General features: G+C 36.1%; 1 protein-coding gene across 1 annotated transcript in view; it reads left to right on the top strand.

Moving 5' to 3' along the window:
- Positions 1 to 19,756, top strand: part of PDE11A (phosphodiesterase 11A) — a 135,326-nt gene that overhangs the window by 62,555 nt on the left and 53,015 nt on the right. The window contains exons 6-10 of the mRNA XM_037397623.1: positions 1,612 to 1,747; positions 4,203 to 4,278; positions 5,720 to 5,787; positions 6,174 to 6,266; positions 9,611 to 9,661. Coding sequence (XP_037253520.1) covers positions 1,612 to 1,747; positions 4,203 to 4,278; positions 5,720 to 5,787; positions 6,174 to 6,266; positions 9,611 to 9,661 — 424 coding nt within the window. The remainder of the gene's footprint in view (positions 1 to 1,611; positions 1,748 to 4,202; positions 4,279 to 5,719; positions 5,788 to 6,173; positions 6,267 to 9,610; positions 9,662 to 19,756) is intronic.

The raw sequence follows: 19,756 nt of genomic DNA, 5'->3' as shown, positions 1-19,756 counted from the left end.
CATCAGAATTAATCACTGATATTTCCTCCTAGTGAAAGTTGAGTGCCTCTCTTCTAGAGCACGGTTGTAAAGCACTTGCTAGGAATGGAGACAACATAGCAGAACATACTTTTAAACTTCTTGAATTATATCTTTTTTCTTTGAATTGAATTCATTTGCTGCTTAAAATGTGTGACAGCCGTAATGCAGTCCCAATTTAAAATGTCTTACATTATAATGATAATATCATCCAGATTTTTAAGGTGTTAACTGGGAGCTATGCATTTGAAATTAGATTCTTATCCTTAAAGGTTGTTTTTGCTTGTCAAGTATTGATGTCCTGAAATAAATTTTAAATTATAAATATGAATTTTTTACTTAGCTCAAAAAACATTATATTTATGTAAAGGTTCCTGTCAAAGTATACACATAACATTTACTACAGTCACTCAAAATCCTTATCCCAAATGAAAGTTGATACACTTTAATTTATTTATGTAAATCATTATTATTATAATCATCTATCTTTATCGTATTTTAAGAATATTGAGTTTTCTTTCAAATGAGTGACTTAGTTGAATTAGTCTCCAGAAAATCAATGCAGCTGACAAAAATCAATCTTTTCACTTTGAGTCATTCAAGCATTTTACTGTTCATCCTTCTTTCATTCATGTGCATTACTTTGAAGCTTCAAGCTATTGTAGTCTTCTCCATGGCTGCTCAGAGGCACTTTTTTCTAGGTGATATTTCTCAGGTCTTGAAAATTGATCTGTTTTATTTTCAAAACTAAGACAAAATGCATTTGTTTATTCACACATGAATAGCTACACCTCACCAGTGTCAAAACCTGTTCTTCAATAAGTCAATGAGAACTTTCCTGCTGATTAGATGAGGTATAAGGTGAGGACTTTAAGGTCTGTGAGTTTTCTGGAGAAGCTGTGGTGGAGTGTGGTGAGTTGAACCCATAATTCTAGTGTCTTATGCTCATTTACTCACAGATCTCTAGCCCCTCCGTAGTTGTGGCAGAAGCTTAGCCAGGGCAAAAAAACCCCAAACCTTCACGTATTGTATGCCTACGTGGATCCACCTGCTGCAACACACTTGCTTTACTGATTTGCAGACTTAATTCATGATCGCTTCTTCAGCCATTCAGGTCTGGCATTTCAGACAAAAAAAAGAAAGGCATTTCCTTTGACAGGAAAATTATTGGAAGCATGAATTAAAAATACCTCAAATTCTTAGACTAATTTGAAAAATTAAAATCTTAAAAGTATGTACTTTTAGGTAGCTCTACAGAATATATTATTTAGAATTGCTTTTGATGAGTATCCCATGGAAACTTGAAACATATTCACATTCTTGATTCACATGTAAATACATTTCATTATTCAGTGCTGTATTTACTTTACTTGGGAGAGCCATGCTATTTTTAATAGAAAGAATTGTGTAAAGGTGAAAATTTTTGGTGTATTATTTCAATAAATACCAAATTATTGTTCCATAGGTAATGCTTAGTTAGCATTAATAACTGTGAATGGTTCTGCTATTCCTGTGAATATGCCTGTAACACATGCTGGACTTCCAAGCAACATTGACTGTGTCCTTTTCTTCCCTTGCTATGCCTTTTGATAGTTTCAAAGACAATGTGGAGAAATCAACATCTTATTCTGACTGGCTAATAAATAATAGCATTGCTGAACTCGTAGCTTCCACGGGTCTCCCAGTGAACATCAGTGATGCTTATCAGGATCCTCGCTTTGATGCTGAAGTAAGAGATTTTTAGAAATGTAAATATACATCATATTTTTGGCATTGCAACTAATATAACACAATTTTATCGTTATATCCAAGTGGCTGTAAAACATGTGAGTATTTATTTTGCATTATTTTTTCTATCTAGTATGTCCTCTTTCTGGTCTGCTGGTATTCATATGGCTTTATACAGTAAACACAGGTCACTGAATTAGTGTATGACTTTAGGCAGTCTTAGTCTGTCCTTGTTTCATTTTTCTCTATTTATAAGTGCTACCTTCCCCTATCAAGTGCTTTGAGTGTATGCAAGCTAATTTTTATTGCTGAAAATTCCACTGTTGATGTTCAGTGTTAGCAGCACCATTGCTGTTAGCTGTTGGAGTGACTGGGACTGTACATACACAGAGTGTAAACAGAACCTAGAGAGGCAAATGTTGTTTGTGATCTAACTTAGCCAACTAACCTTTTAATTTGCACAAATAAAATACACACACTGGATTAGTTATTTCTCCAGGATACATATATCACTCCTAACAAAAGTTGTTTGTGTATCCTAAGGTATTCATTCCTGCCTCAGTTAGGAAGGTGTTGATACAGACAAAAATATATACTTAACACCTAATAAATACTAGAGGCATATGGAAGGACAAAATCTTCACTGAATTCTATCCAGTGAAACAGTATTACTGTGGGGACTTGGCCAGCAATTGGGCAGCACATTCATCAGTGGTCAGCAAGTTTGCTAAACTGTATTACTACAGTAAGTGTGCTTGGAAGTGTTTCATCTTGGGAGTTTTGCTTGGTTCCAGTTTTATCCCGTGTATCATTAAAGGGATTATCTCTCAAACCAGCAGAACCTGTCAAAACAAGAAAAATAAAAGGGACCTGCTGTAAAAGTATACAAGAAAACTGTGTTGATATGAATTTGTTCCAAAATTCAAAAAGTACAATTAATGCCTGGGGTCTATTTCTTGCCAAAGAGATATGGTAAAATAAATCATGCCAATCCTTGATATGTTTGCAGTTGCACTTTTAATATATTATGTCCTGAATAATTCAGCTATCTCTTATTCCTTTCACATTAGTCCTTTCCAAGTTAGAGCCACTGCCCAATTTGTATAGAGAAAAAGAAAGCACTTAATACAAAGGGCAGTAATTCTCTTCTGTTGCTGGTTGCCTATGAAAATTTAATTCTTAAATTAAGTTGTCACAATCAGTTATTTCTATAGTCAAGTGTAGTGAGAGGAACATATTATCCCGTATAATTTAGATAAAATCAAACATACATTTGCAGTTATGAACAGATATTCTGTTCTTTGTTTCTGTTAAAAACACCCTCTTTCTGCTCCCAGAATACTAATTGCCATTTTCAAATGTTGACACTCTATTTTCAACTCATTCACCAACAATTTAATGCCAAAGTATTTTCACTTTAGAGTTCATTTTAAGACACGTCTGAGGAAGTTATTTCCCCACTCCCATGGATTTTAGGTGGCAGTCCACGCTGATTTCGGTGATGAGTTCTGTGTATGTACAAATAAGCAGCACTCCAGTTAAAACCTGAATTATATCTTTTGCTAGCTAGGAGTTCACAGCGACCACATCTTGCCTCCAGTTGATGAATTACTGCTGGTCTTTTACTTCTATTACAGATTGCCTGTAGCATTAACATTTTCATAGGAGAACATCTCCTGATCTCTTGTGAGTGGGCTCATCCCACTCTCTTGCTCTAATCTCTTTTGAAAAAATACTTTTTTTTCTTCAGATTTTGCAGCAGTGACCTTAAAGAATAAAGCTAATTAACCGTAGAAAAAAGAGAATCAGTGACACTTACAATAAATTGCAAAGTTTTATACTACATTAGATAGAAAACAGTAAATGGGGCAGAATGTTCTCTTCAGAGCTATGGGACCAACTAAACCTACACAGAAAATCTCAAGTCTTGGTTTTGACCCCATCCTTCCACTTCTTCCTAGCTTGCATTTCTGCACAATTCCCTACTTACTCTCATCTTTCTTCTGAAAATGCATATTTCCCGTAAGCCTCATTTTACAGCTGCTTTGCTAAATCAAATTTCAGTTTGGCAGTTGGGAAGAGTATGTCTAAGGCACCCTTACTCAGCAGAGGTTTGCCCTACTAATCTACCAGTGTAAGTAATCCAGGAATTGTGTGAGCATTGCCTCCATTACAGTTTGTCTTTAATTCCAAATCAAAGTCAAAAGTGTAAGCTTTCTCTGGCGAAGATGGTGATGTTTGTATTTTCTCTGGCAATTTTTTAGGGTAATCCTTATGACTTTTGGTTACTCTTACTATGAATGAGGTTTCAGCAGAAATATTTTCTGAGTGAGAGCTGATCCATATGGAATGGTATTTGTAAATGTAAACTTACTCCTTGACTTTTCTATTACTAGAATGTAAAAGGGTGCAAATGGTCCCTACTACTAATGGAAGTTCTCATTTCTGTGTTTTAGGCTGACCAGATTTCTGGCTTTCACATAAGGTCTGTTCTGTGTGTTCCTATATGGAATAGCAACCACCAAATAATTGGTAAGACCTTCCTCATAGCTGCATCATTTTTTGTGCTAAAGTAAATTTAGTTCTGTCTTTTTAATTCTATGCTCCTTTTTCTTCTTTTTCCCAGCTGAATATTGTTAAGAAGTAAGCTAGGATGCATGCTAAGTATCCAAGAAGGAATGTTTTGACTTGGATACTGTATGGACTTTTTTAACTTTCCCATTGTGACGTATTTATTTATTGTATTGGAACTTGAAGACTAATGAGATAAAAATAGAAATTATAATAATATTAGTGAAAAATGTTCGGTATGCTTTGATACTTTTCTTGGGTCTCCCTTTTTTGTACACAACTCAAGCAACTGTTTCTGCATTCAAGCAAAGTGGTCATTGCCCTCTTTAACGATGAACTACACAGTCAGGGAAGACTTAGTAGGGAGGCTACAGCAGCTGTCAGAGTTGCCAGTACCCGTGGTGTGTGCTGGATCAGGACATGACAGGGTTTTATTGCTTGTTTGATAGGATGCTTCCCAGCTATGATAGTTGGCCCAGCATTATTACCTGCTTTTCCACAAAGGAGTGCCATTTGTCAATAACAGTGTCAGATTCCTTTGTTAATTTCTACAGAAGAATTCAAGTTGAAGCAATAGCAATTTAAACTGGAAAGGCCAGACTTGGATCCCTGTGTGTTGTAGCTGTCAATGAGAGCTGAGATCAGTAGTGCATTGCTGAAGCCCTTGGTGCCATGCAGGATCAGGATCTTTGAACTAATTCAGCAGAGATGATGTCAGAATTGAGTATTAAAAATGTGGCTCACTGTTTGTTGTGAATTCATGTTACCTTGAAGAAGTAGAAAGAAACTGAACCCTTGACTGCTTTTAGCTCTTACGCTATTTTTCTAAAAGCGTATTGTAGCTAAATGAAATAGAAATAGTTTGTTGTAGTAAGACTCAGTTCAGCTAGAGCCAAGAGCTTTGAACACCTCAAGTGGTTTAAGGCAATCACTTTTTTTTTCAATTTGTTTGGTAAATTTATGTACCAGTCATGAGGAAAGAAAGGACTTACATATCCAGGTGATTGTAAACCAACAAAGATTATAGGAATGAACATACTGATTGATTAAACTCTATTAAAAAAATGCACATTGCTAGGACAACTTATATGATTGCTATTAGCAAAGTGCTCAGGTTCTTTCCCAAAAAGATCTTAAACCTTTTGTGAAAACCATTGCAACTTCTAGATTTGCAGTATTATACTTGAAGAGTAAAGAATAATCGTTGAAAGTAATAAACTGAGTCCTGGTATCAGAACAACCAGACTTTCATGTTTATGTTTGTTTAATGATTTTCAGAATAAATATTTGCAATTTTGCTTTTCAGTTTGAAAGATGTATTTTAAATGTTACCAATGAATGAAATATTCTGCATTGTGAATTAATAAATTAAGATTATAATTCATATTAACTCTTTCTAAAGGGGTGGCTCAAGTGTTGAACAGGCTTGATGGGAAACCCTTTGACGATGCCGACCAGCGACTGTTTGAAGTAAGAGGCATTCAATTTTGTAGCAATAACATACTTTTTCAGCAGGATTTGGTATTTTTGGGTAATGCTGCTTCAGGGAGGAGGAAATGCTACTCTAGGGAGGAGGAAAGAATATGTTGTCTGTGTTTGTGGTTTGACATTAATTCTCAGAACTTCTCGCTTAATAAGTTTGCATCCTAATTAAAACAAGCTTATTGCATCTGATCTTTCTCATCTTGTTGAGGCCAGTGACTAAGCTACATTTTCAAGATAACCCGCCTAAGCATGATTATTCCTAATATTTCCATGCAATTCCTTTTCATGATTAAGCCAGCATTCATCTTTATGTTTGTGTTACAATTGACTTATAATTTACTTTCTTTTCTTTTTTCTCTTTTTACTTCTAGGCTTTTGTTATTTTCTGTGGCCTGGGCATCAACAACACCATTATGTATGACCAAGTGAAGAAATCCTGGGCAAAACAGTCTGTGGCTCTTGACGTATGTATACATCTTAATGAAACCTCTTCTTGCTCATAACCATCACATGTAAAGAAACCTCCTGCTTCTGAGTTTATTGTAGTTAGCATCATTTTCTATATCTAGATATAGATATTCTCTGCACCTTAGTGTGTTGTCTTACTAAGATAATGCTGAAGGGAAACTTTCTCAGGCTGTGCTTAGCTGCGGAGCTCATGCACAGCTTAAGTGATTTTGAACCTGGATATCTCACTTGATGCCTATGTTATTTACATTGGAAGTGGGGACAGTGATGATGGTGAATCTAGTTTCTTACAGGTGTAAGTGTAGGAATTAATCTAGACATTACATGTATTTTCTTGTCCATCAGTAACTGAGAATTCCTTTGAATTTGGTACTTTAAACAGCTTATTGTTGTTTATATACTATTGTAAAGTGTAAGTAAAACATACTGTGAGCAGGAAAAATTTGAAAAAAGCGATCATCATAGGGCTTTTTAGTATCAAAAGCAACATCTGCTGAACCCTTCTCAGATACGTGTCTTGCTGGAATAAAGTCAAAGCAGGATGGCTGGCAGCTCACTAAGAGCTCTGCTGTGGTTCAAGGCCAATACATAATGCAAGGTCCTGGCATGCCAGCCTATTTCATCTTTCTATAAGATGCATACAGACCGGCTAAATGGATGCAAAGCTTTCTCTTTTTTTGTCTGTTGCCTTTGTAGCAATTTCTTTTCCTGTTTCTGTTCCCCCATGCCCCATTCACAAAGACTGAAGTCTACCACCTGCTGTACAACAAACTCTAAAAGGCAGAATGTTTCAAAAAATTATGATTATTTAAACTTCATTAAGCCGATTTAACAGCAAAGCACTATATTCTCTATTATATTCTGGAGATTTTGAACATGATCACATTAAAAATAATCTTGGTGAGAACAAAGCTTGGAGTTTTGAGGATAGCCTTACAAATCTTTATTATTCCTACTAAAACAATAATTAAGAACGATTTGAATGAAATTTAAGATCTTGCAAAAAACATTATACAAGACTGATTAATCTTTACCCTTTCACTGGAGGAATGTTTTATGTTGCTCAGATTTCAGTATTGTTTTAAAATTCACATGTGACAAGAGAAGAAAATCATCTAGCTATCCCTGGTGCGTGCACCCTTTACCTGTGTAACTCCTTTGAACTTATGCAATACCCACCATTACAGTAAGAACTACAAAAATAGTGTTGACCTGATTGAGATGTGAATTTCTCTCTAATAAACCAAAAATCAAACTGGATTGCTATGAAAGGGACATAATTATTTTTCTCTTTGCTTTAGGGTTGGATATAGTTACCTATATATCAGGGATCTATCCTGTAACATGTTTTTGAAGTCAATAGGACTGTTTGTGTTAGAAAACATTCTAAGCATAAGCGGTGCTTTTTTTTTTTTGTTATTCCTCTATATGTATTCACTTAGGAGGAAAAGACCTCCTGCAAGATTCCTTATTCTTTATATATCATAGTCATGAATTACTATAAACCCTCATATCCCCCAGATATTTGTATAATATTACTCCTCCTAGCAAGAAAAACAAGCAGTGCCAGATATCACACTCAGATACAGAAGAATGAAAGTTAACATAGAAGTTTATTTACTACTGAAATCAAGGAAGTTTAAGTTTCTTAGTTTAAAATACAGCTTCCTTCTTTTATCTAACAAAGGCTAATAGCTATATAGCTTGAATGCAGATTATAGGTTTGATAAATGGCCACTATGCTTCAGTGAAGAGTAATTCTTTCTATAAATGAGCAACAACTCATGATAATATTTGTGTAAAGTGATTGAAGATACATTAGAAAAGTGCTGAACAAAAGAATGGTATATGCTGAAGGACTGTGAATCCATTTTTCAGTAGTAGAACACTTAATTAGTATTTGTGTATTTAGCTAGGGTGGCAATGAGTGGCGTTTGAAAATGACATTGATATCAAATGTAAAATAAATCAATTTGATTTATACCATAATAAGATCCAGATATACTGTTTTTCATATAGAATTCTCATAAGATTGACTAATAAACAGAAGACCAAAATGTCAGCAATTGATGGGGAAAGGTTGACAGTAGGATGACGTATGGTTCAAAACCAGGCTAATTTATATATTAAGGATGCAAAATTTGCTAATGATTCGAAGATTAGAATAATCAATATTAAGGAAGACTGTAAAAATCTAGAGGTATATAATGAATGCAGATAAAAGAGAAACTTGACGAGAATATTGGTATTAAGTGTAATCTGTCATAGCAGGAGACATAATTTTACTAATCTTACAGATATCTGAGAGAAGCTACAGTATGGTTGGACAGAAAAATAGATACTCTTTGAGGAAGGACATGATGTATAGTTATTGAAAGTAAAACGTAGGACAGAACAAGTGAATTGGTGTTTGTTATTTATTCTTTCATAGTGCAGGAATGATTTTCTGTTACTGTAAAAGATGACATCTCTAAAACTGATATGAATAAATACATCTTGGGACTTACTGCCACAACGTATTGCAAGCCAAGGGCATTTGAGATAGAGTTTAGGTATTTGTATGAGTAACAGAGACATTCATAGATGAAAACAATTTCAAAATAAGAAATATATATCAAAGCTTTAGTACATAATCAGATCGGGTGTTGCTGTGTGGTGGGGGGGACCTGTCCTTGCTAGGAGTGCTCTGGCTCTGTGAGCTTCCTCATGGACCAGCACCTCATCTCACGCAGTCAGACCTCGGTGGGTCCAGAACGCAGGCTCTTGCACCTTCTGGAGTGCTTGTTGAATGTTAGTATTGTCACATAAGGATATAATGTATTCCATGTAAATGTATGCATACTTATAAGTAATAAGAGATGTGCAGTACTTTGTGCATTTCATTAGATGCTTTTGTCTCCAGAACGATATTGCAGAGAATGTCAGGTATAGCATAGAGGTGCTAATTTGCATGCAGTGATGTGCCACTAGCAAAGGCGTTAAAGCTTTACAGTATAGCAAAAGGCTTTATTTAAAGCCTGTAAATCTACTGTTATTTTTACATTAAATTCTTTCTCTTTTTAATTGTAGAACTCCAGGAGAGAACAATGTAGGAATGCTTATAATATTAAATCACTTACTGTCCATGATTCCCTATAAAATTCCCTGCAACATAAATGCCAAATGTATACCTGATAACCTGCAATTAGTTATTATATGCTGACATTCAGAACTGAATTACCATGCATAAATATTAACTAAATTTGTTTTAAACATCACCAATTAGACAGCAGTACAGAGCCCTATTATTTTTACATGTCAAGTCTACAAAAATGGTTTTTTATCTTTTGTTCTGGGGCAGGTGTTATCTTATCATGCAACATGTTCGAAGGCAGAAGTTGATAAATTCAAGGTAAGGATTTAAGTTTTTAGTTATTTCTGAAAATATAACAGTAAATTAAAATGGATGCAGATTATCTGAGAGAAAAGTTTTACATCAAAAGCAGAAAATCTTAACAATGGTTTATGAAGGATGTATTACGTGTGAGGCTGTTAGGCAGGGAAGGTGGAAAAAAAATCTCTTAAAGGATAAGGAGCTGCAGTGATGGGTGCACAGCAGAAAAATACCATTGTCCCAGCACCAGCTGCTGGAACAGCATGTCAATATGGGTTTGGTGGCCTCCTCAGCAAGAACCACCATAGGGAAGTCATACCACAGTGAGAGGTGAGGAAGAAGCTAGAGAAAACAAGAGGAGCTGGAGACTTTACATGCTTACAGTGTGGAGTTATCCTGTGTTTGCTAAAAAAGGAAAGCATTCACTATCAAGATTGTGCACAGGCTCAGAAGACTGGACCTGAAGGTGAGAAATCCTCTTCTAACTTCTGTAAGTGCCCTGGGCAGAACTGTAAAGTGATGTGTGCTGAACGTATAGCATTGCTAGGGACAAATAGTTATGTGTTCTCTCGCTGAATCCTGCCTTGCCTAGCAGTAGAGATGAGGGGGAATGGTGACCTTGCTCTTTCATCACTGCCAGCACTCCAGAGCTGGTTTTGTGGTAGGCTTTGTTTGTCTTTTTCTGCTTGAGGAAGCACTAGGGAAACTTGGTGGCACTTTCCTTGGTTATGAGGAGCCAGCGTTGTAGCTGTCTGGAAGGCTCTCATGGTGGCTGTCGGTGTTGGTTTCCTGTACACAAAGTGCATCGGACATTGTGGCGAGGTCTCTGGGAAAGAAATCTGGGCTATTGTGACCCTGCACTGCTGGCATTGCCTGCTGTGGCTCCCTGGCACCCATCTGGCTGAAAAATAGCTGTTTGATGGTTATTTTGATACTTGGCCGACTTGCTGCTCTCTGTGTCATGAGGATGGTTGTAGTGGAAGGGGGTAGCCATGGGTGATCTAGCAGAACAGATGCTGATGAGTTACCTGGACTGAAGAAGGGCAGCTATTGCTATTTAGTTACTTGGTTTTTAGATTATTTCCTGAACAATGTCTGTGCCTTAGAACTCTGTATTGATACCTGGCGATAAGGGTATAATATTCTCCCTCCATGGTAGTTACTGGTGCAGTTACCCACCCTTTTGTAAACTGAAGATTAGATTACTGAACTACTGCTGGAATCAAACATGCTGGAAGATTGTTCCAACACTGCAGCCAGCAGAATATACTTTTGTGTGCCTAATAAGTTGTATTTTATGTCTGGCAGAAAGAATGTTGAACACTGTGTGAGAGAGAGGGAAAAGAAAGGGATAAAGGGCCATAAATATTAATATTTTTTTATATGTATGTGTATTTTGGTTTGCCTTAGAGTAAGCATCTGTAATACAGCTGCTGTGACTGTCAGGATTCAACCACTATCTTTCTACATACCAGAGGGCCAGACTCCTTGGTTGCTGTCAGCCATTGAAAGACAATTCTCTGATGGTCTGTGTAGCTGAAATAAAAGCCTGCTATGTTACTCTTTGGACTTAGATACTAGTGTGATGAGGAGCTATTCTACTTGTTTTCCCAGGTGTCTTCATTAATAGATTTGTCAGTCTCCAGGTAAGAAATGTCATTATCCATTTACCTTGACGGCATATATCTATCCATTTAATGGTTAATGATAAGGTAAAGGGAAGTGAAAAAGCATTTATTCATTAATAACCCACATAAATACATTTTTATAAAGCACATAGATTAAAAAAATGAGAAATATAACCAAACTATACTTAAAGTAAGCTGAGGTATTTTTTTCAGAAAAAATTTTCCCTTTCCTATATCCAGTTGTCTCGCTTTCAATTCCTGACAAAATGAGTGCCAGGTACTATTTGTTAATGCTTTACACCATTGGTTTTGAACAAAACATATCAACAAAAACCCAGAGCGGAGCAGCATGTCTTGTGGGCCTTCAACAGAGAGCTCATCCCCAGAGAAGGCCATCCATCTGTGGGATGAAATTGCTCCCATCTCCCCCGTGCAGAGCTCTGGCAGCAGTCTCCCTGTCAGGGTCTCTAGGGGCATCCTACCCTGAAATCATTGCTCTTTTCTCTGTTCGTTATACTGTTATATTTTGCATAAGCCCTTTGTTATATTAGGGTCATCTTCTAGACTTGACTGGCTAATAAACAATTCCTCCCTCTGGGGGTGTTTGGGGCTAAAACTCCTCTCTCCCTCTGGTGATTTATTGGCAGATGTCAGAGGAAATGTCTGTTATGATTTATCTAATGTTCTGGTTCAGTCAGAACAGTAACAAACACACATGATAGAAACATCTAAATGAGAGTAACGCTGGTAGTTCACTGCTGGCCCTTGACTGACATGGGCCCTAACAGTAATTAATGACTTTGGAGTGACAATACATTTGAGTTAACAATTTTTCAATGTACTACCCCAAACGTACTGTAACTGGACCTCAGCAGCTTGGAAATAATTATATATTCTTCCTCCTAGTTCAAGTCGTTTATTTCCATCTTTGTCATCTTTATTTCTTTATAGTCTTAATAAAATGCTTTACCTTTAATTTTTATTTGCCTAAAATCTCAATAGTATTTTGATACAAAGTGAAAAATTGCCAGTGTACTTGAAGCTTATTTTTCCTCTGGCTTTTACTAGTAAATTAATTTTATTGCAGTGTAGAAGGCCTAGCAAGATGAGTAAAAGTTGATTTTTTACTTGAAATTTTGTCAATAATTTCCTACTGTTACTGGATGAATTCACAAATGTCCCTAGTATCTTCTTTAGAATTAAGCGTAATCATTGTGAGCAGGTTCTGTAAAATAAATAATATTTATCTCAGTTGCTATTTATCCTGTCTAAGAATTAATGAAACTACAAAACCCACCACCTTAATAAGAAACCCTTAAGAAATGAATGCCTTTCTCCAGATGCTAGGGTGGGAAAAAGTGCAGAGGACCACTGGTTGTGGAGCTGAAAATGCAGAGGGAAGTTCACAGTATCAAACAAAGAAACATAAGTGTATGATAATGGACCATGTCGTGAAATTGACCTATTTCATATCTGATTTCTACAACATGTCTAAAAACAAAGCAGCAACATAGATTCACATTGAATGGGGGTTTTGCACATTGCTGAAGGGATTCCACTTCTGGTGTTACTAGAATATAGCATTCACTAATAAAAATCTGAAAACCAAGTTTAAAAATGCTTATAAGATTAGAAATTGTTCTATTAATGAATGGATGGGGGTTTTTACTCAGAAGAGAGTTCATTTCTATGAATCATTACTGTAAATATATGTGTCACCCATCCTTTTCATTATTTGCATTAAAGCTTTGGGGATTCATTAGCACTTAGCTAGCAGGCACACATTTCTCAGGAAGCCAGCGCAAGCAGGACCAGTGTGAGCCTCAAATACAGTGTAGGCAGGTGCAACTGCTGACCTGGATGGAGCCACCCACGCAGCCTGCTGCCTGCGCCCAGGGGAAGTGGGAATGGAAAATTCACACCTTTAACCCAGTGAGCTTGTTTTAGCAATGAGAGGGGGCTTATCCCTCCAGGTAGACACAAATTGAACTGCTGAGATCTGGATTCAGACCCTGAGCAAATCCCTTGGTCTCTGTAGGTGGTAATCTGGCCTTGGGGAAGGTAATGGGAGGTTTGCCATTGATTTCAGCAGGATGTTGCTGTCTTCAGCTTTGTTTGGTATTTGTAAAATTGCGTAGTGATGTTACCTCTGCCACCTTCCATCTATTTATTCATGGCAAGTCAGTCTTTTGAATAGCATTTTCTGACAGAAATCCCTGAAAAAAGTTAAAATTTAAGATCCAGTCCTCTTTCTATGCCAGTTTAAAATGTAGGTTAAGTGAAAACTTGAGTTGTCATGCAGTGTAAAATGGGTCCTTTTTCCTGAAAATGTGTAGGGTTTATGATGGGGGGAAACATATGGAAGCTTAATTGATAGAGTTTCAATAACAGGCAGTTGAATCAGAATTAATTATTAATCAGAATTAATCACGGGGTATCTACCATTACTCCTCTATTTGGGATATACGCTGTACTTCCAGGTTCTAAGAAAGATGATGTGAGTTCTGTGAATTATTTATAGGATTAAAACAAAAGCAACGAAGACATACAACTTATAGTAAGTATTGTTTGTAGACTCTCCATTGCCAGATTATTTTATATTTATTTGCTACTAAGTATTTTTCAACTCTGATATATTTTTTTAGATTTAAATTCCAATGGCTTAAAAAAAATAAAAATATTTAAATCAGATAAACTGCTAAATTCATGTAAACTGCATAATATTTTTTAGGTTTTCTGATACGTGCTTCATTACTGTGGTAGGTAGATTTCTGATACCATGACTGTAGATGCAGGGAGAAAAATTAAACTTTACTTTTTGTGGCATTTGCATGTAAACCAAAATTCACCTCAAGTGCAAACATTTCTTGCATATCTGAAAATGTCTTAAGTCTTGAGCCTGGTTTATCATAATGCTTCTCCTCACTTGCATCTACATAACTACACTAAATTCAAACTGAATTTTGGCAGGATAAGCTAAAGTAATGCAGCAATGAATCATGCCCATATCAATATTCATTTTATTTTTTTAAGAAGTTAGAAATAAGTATGATTTTTAAAAGCTATGGCAACTCAATTCTCTCATCTTTTAGGCTTAAAAGACAATTCCATTATTTCCATTGTGTACTAGCACTACTGTTTAGCTATAAGCATTTGTATTACTGGAATAGAAAATGGAAGACTAGCAAGGTCTGATTAATCTAAGATTGATGCTATCCTATAGCATTGTCCTGTAGTGCACTATTGAAATACAGGCTCTCCAAGCCTAAAAATAGGTGTCTTTTTGACAAATCTAGAAAGCCAAGATACGTGAGTAAAGAATGCAGAATTGTGTCCAGAACAGAGTATTTTTAGCAAGAGTTACTGACTTCTGAGACTGTAATGAACAAGCCTTGTGACTTAGCAAGCAGTCCCACAAACACACATCACCTTTAAATTTAGCTAATATAGTTTCCAAAGAGAATATGTAAACACTGTCCTATTATGGGTAGTATAGAAGAAGGTATTTTTAAAAAGCTAACCTAATTGTGCAGCTGTGAATGGTATAAATCAGATCAATATTTAATGACTGTGATGCATTATTTATAGCCCTGTGAGAGATTCCCTTTTTTAGGTCAAACAGCACACAGGAGAGCTACACAACAGAAAATAATGTATCACCTGCTTTACAGAATCTTTGATTCAAAATATAGCGTGAATAACAATTCCTGTATTTCTCGATTCTAGTAGCCTGAGGTATGGCTAGTTAAGACCTACCTCCGCACAGGGAGGCTTTTCTGTCTTTCTTAAAAACACAAGGTATTTAACTAAGGAACGACGGAAAGAGTTGAAGCAAAAAAGGAAACAACTGTTAGGAAGTACTTTTTTTCCTTTTGAGAAATGCACATGTTCACAAGATGTAAACCACTGGTTTTTTTCCTCTGTTTTTCTACATGCACTGCCCACATAAGACAAGACCTAAAGTGCAGTGTTGAGTTTCATAATTCATGAAACTGAGGTCTTTATTGTATTACATTATTTCATACACTTTTACATGTGCCTATGTCTTCAGTTGTCATGGAAACAAGTCAGGAACACATTGAATACACTGAAAATTATTAAAAATAATAAATAATGATTAAAAGTAAAATACTGGGGGTTTTATACTAGTTTTTGAAATGTGAGGCTGTCATCTGTTGACGTCAGGCTAGTGCTCTGTAGTTCAAAGATATATAGCAATAATTTTTTTTTTTCATTTCAGTGAGGGAGGGCATAGAGAGCAAGAGTAGGGAAAGATTGTTCGTGGTCTTTTCTCATACAGTGTTTAGGTTTAGGGGTATCAAATTAAATTATCAGGGTACAGATTTTAATCTGACTAAAGATCTCTTCGGCAAACGTGTATTTAAACTATATGACCTATCACCATGGATGTTATGAGTTAAAAATGATGAATTAACAGAAGAAAAAGGCAAACAATGGCAGTTGCATGAAGATAGTCGTCTGTGGCTCAGGAATTTTCTGAAGTGCAGCTTGCCAAAGTCAAGAGGAGTGTACCAAGGAAGTGTTTTCTCAGTTCTCTTCCCTGCTCTTGGTCAGTCTCAGAGCTAAGGTACAGGATTTGGAAGGACCTTTGGTCTGACACAACACAACTTTATGTTATTAATCAGTGCCTTCCAACACTTTCCAAGCACTGCTTGGAAAAAAAAAAAAAAGGAAACTACATTCTTTGCATCACATTTTATCACCCAGAAAAGAGATCATGCCTTCTCTGTTTAAAATTAGATGTGCTTTGACTTGATCATTACTGTCATAAATCTCAGAAACTGCAGATACCAGGGTTTGATGAAAACTCCCAAGTCTGCTGAATTGTTTTAGTACAAGCTATTTTTCCTTTCTCAACCACCTGCCTGTGGAAGCACTTCTGGATTGTCCTGCTAACGTGTTCTTCAGCTCCTTGTCTCAGTGCTGGGACCTGTGATTCTGCATTTTATCAGAAATAAATAAAGTGGGATGACTTCAGTCTGTCAGAGGCATGAGAGGCAACTGTTTACAAATTACTTTAGGAGCTCTCCTGCTGAACTAGTGTCATACTACAGTGTCTTACCCTAAGCCTAGGGATAGTTAATAGAAAAAACTAATGGGAATTCTGAATTTTCTTTCAAAAATTTAAATATTCAGTTTTATTGAAATGTCACCAGTTGAATTTACTGGCCTCATAGTCGATCAAGATGAGATTAACTTGCTGCAAAAGGTCACTGAAAGGATTCCTTTTGTATTTCTAGTATGACCACATGTATTATTTCCAGGTGAAAACCTGGAGCTCCCAGAGTCAAATGTTTTCTTCCCTCCATGGCAGGTGAAATATGAATTATCTGGGATAATTCATATTATGGAGGGAGGGTTTACGAGTGGTTTAACCTGGTGAGGCTACGATGCTGAGCTGCTCTCTGAAGGAGCCAGCCTTCTTTGTTGGCTATAGAGGGGTAAAGGGTGTTATAGTGGTCATGAGGAGTACATCCACCTCGTCTGCCCAGCTCTGAACATGTGTAGTCTTAACTGGGCATATTCCTTGCCCTTACGTTGTCATATCAATGGAGCAGGGCAAGGCACTTCTTCATTTTTTGGTTTCCCATCTGCAAAGAGGGGACAGGAATATTAAAATATCTCTGTAAAAGACTTAAACATTTTTCTGACTGCAGGAGATTTGTATTGTGCAACTGTGTTGCATGTGTATGATAAGCCTGCACCAAACCAGTTTATTTTGTAGTGTAGGTGATAAATTCTGTTTTTAAAAAATCTTTCTTTTGAGGAACAGCTATATATGATTTGAGACATTTAAGGCAAAAGACAGAAACCTGTGGCCTGGAAGCTAGATAAAGCACACAGTTGAAGCTAGATAAAGCACACAGTTTAATCATATATTTATGCCTATACAAATTTTTTTTCTGTTCATTTATGAGTTTAGCACTGGTCATTAAATTTTTTGAAAGGGATAGGCTTCCTTCAGCAAGGAATATATTCTGGTCTGTGATTTAATTAGGGCAAGGGCATAATGCAGATGTCAATAAGGAACTTCTGTGGAATTATTTTAATATGCACAGGCAAAATTTATTTATTCATAAGTATTTATGCTATAGAGAATAATTTCTGAATACATTTACACTGTAGGTTAAAAAGAAGGGAGCATAAGGGTTAGTGTTGGAAAAATTTGAAAAGTCAATATTGATATTCTGACTGCACAGTAAAGATACACAGTAACACACAGCTATGTTAAATAATACGTGACTACTTCTAAGGTCAGCTACTTCATTGCTAGACCAGAGCCCAAATCACCTTGTTAAATACCTTAAGGAGTAATAAACTTCAATCACTGAAAGTAACAGAAAGTGAAAATTACGTGCATGGTCAAAATCAATCTCTTCTGTGAAGCTGAAATAGATTTTAACAGATTTAGATAATAATTCTAAGAATTTCTGCTGTACTCTAAAATTCTTTTACAGTACTGAAAAAACATTCTAAGTAGTTTAAAATATTACTGGCTTATTGCCTTTAATAGTGGCTGGTTTTCAGTTTCTTAGTAATTATGCACACTAATACAGTGGTACTTCAACAACAAATTTTCAGCAGAGGAGTAATAAAACATTTATGGTTATTAATTTACCCATACTAAAAAAAGTGTGCTGCTGCTTTGCTGCTCTTAAATACTGGATTTTGTTATTTACATGGCAAGCTTTGTATTTCTTGCATCAGTTTTCATATCCAAAACCACAATTAGTCCAGGACTTGAGAATGCTTCTAAAAACAAATTAGAAATAGCAATTGTTGTGGACATAGTATTGCTCACAAGTGGAGGTGAAATGATCTATTATCCAACAGACCTGTTGTTTGTCCCTCAAACTGATCAGTCATCATACTCCACAAGAATTTCTTGTCAGCTAGAAAGCACCAAGGAATAAATACAGTTCAACATTGCTAACACCATTAAGCCAATGACCATGCAAAAAAGTGGTAAGGCATGGAATACATCTAAAATGTCATACAAGCCTGAGGAGTATCTGATGAATGACTAAAAAAACCCTCAACACTTATCAAATAATAAAGTAATATGCTTCAGTTAGTGACAGATTTGGGAATTTATATTTGGAAAGCTTTTCAAGCAGGAATTAAAAATTATCTATCAAAGACTTGTGCACTTATATTGGACCAGAATAATTTAAAATATTGGGGTACTTCAGCAAACGATGATACTTCAGAAGTTCTTCACTGTGGGTTTATCATGGTTCTTTTGTCCATCAGTAAGGAACAAATTATTCCCCACAAAGTTTATAGACATCCCTGGGGCAAGCCCTGTATGTGACAGCTCATTGTTCTGAAACCTGCGTTCCCAGACTGGCCCAGTAAGACCATTGTTGTGTTTGTTGTAACTTGTGGAAAAAATTCTTCAAAGAAATCCAGAAAAATACCATAATATTTCACATGTGAAATTATTCTTTATTTACCTGTGCTTGGATTCCTTTTGTAGCCCAGCAGACTGACAAGTTATAACTGGGAATTTTCTCATTAAAAAATCAAGTTGCTTTTCACCAAACTTTGTCTGGATAGACATTTTTTAATTGGCATTATTAATATCAATGTTGATTTTAAAATTAAACAAACACTTTACTAGTTGTACTGATTTTAAAACCAGGAAAAAATCTTTTGTTTTCCCTAGCATAATACCCTACAAAGGGAAAAAATACTTTTCTTTGTTTGTTACTGTCTCTATACAGTGTTCTGTCCACAAACAGTTGTTTGTCATAAATGTTTACTGGTATCGATTTTAAATTATTAATGGCAATATTTCTAAAGGCTTTTCTTTTTACAAAATATTTTACAAAAGGAAATATAAATGTCCCCCAAAGGAAGAAGGCAGTGTCCTTTAGAGGCTTTTGTCATTGCCAACGAGTTGATATTAAAGCTAGAACCTTCTTATAATTTAAACTCCCAGAAGTGAAAAATGGGAAACAGACGAGAAATGTTTTTCTGAGATGAATCTGTTTGGCCACTGGGTGCCATCCTTGCTCCACTTTAAAGCTGATTGCCTAGCAGCATTTCTGTTAAACTGTAAAATCCTGAAAAAGGTAATACTAGTGCAATTTCACACCATCATAATGTTTGTATGTGTGCATGTAGTAGAATATGTTAGCAGCACAGGCAGCAGTGTCCTTTTTGTGTGAGTCACCAAGAGACTCAGGAGAAGTATCTTCACAGGTTCAGCCGTGTTACATGCACAGTCTTATATCCAGCAATTTTTCTTTGCATTCCTCCATCAGCTGGTAAGAGCAAGGCTGTGCTGAAAGACCTATTCCCACCCATGAGTGTGTGAGTGTGCAGTATTAACTTAGGCTTTGGGATTATCTGAAGGAAAAAAATTACATGGATGCACCCTTGTTTTCTAGATCAATACACCCCTAAATTTATATTTGGGGTGTATGGCTCCGTGTCACCCAAGCAAAACTATATCTGG

The sequence above is a fragment of the Falco rusticolus genome, chromosome 8 (assembly GCF_015220075.1).
Source record: "Falco rusticolus isolate bFalRus1 chromosome 8, bFalRus1.pri, whole genome shotgun sequence".
Classification (NCBI taxonomy): Eukaryota; Metazoa; Chordata; class Aves; order Falconiformes; family Falconidae; genus Falco; species Falco rusticolus.
The sequence above is the reverse complement of the archived record's forward strand: the minus strand, read 5'-3'. Positions and strand labels throughout refer to the sequence as shown.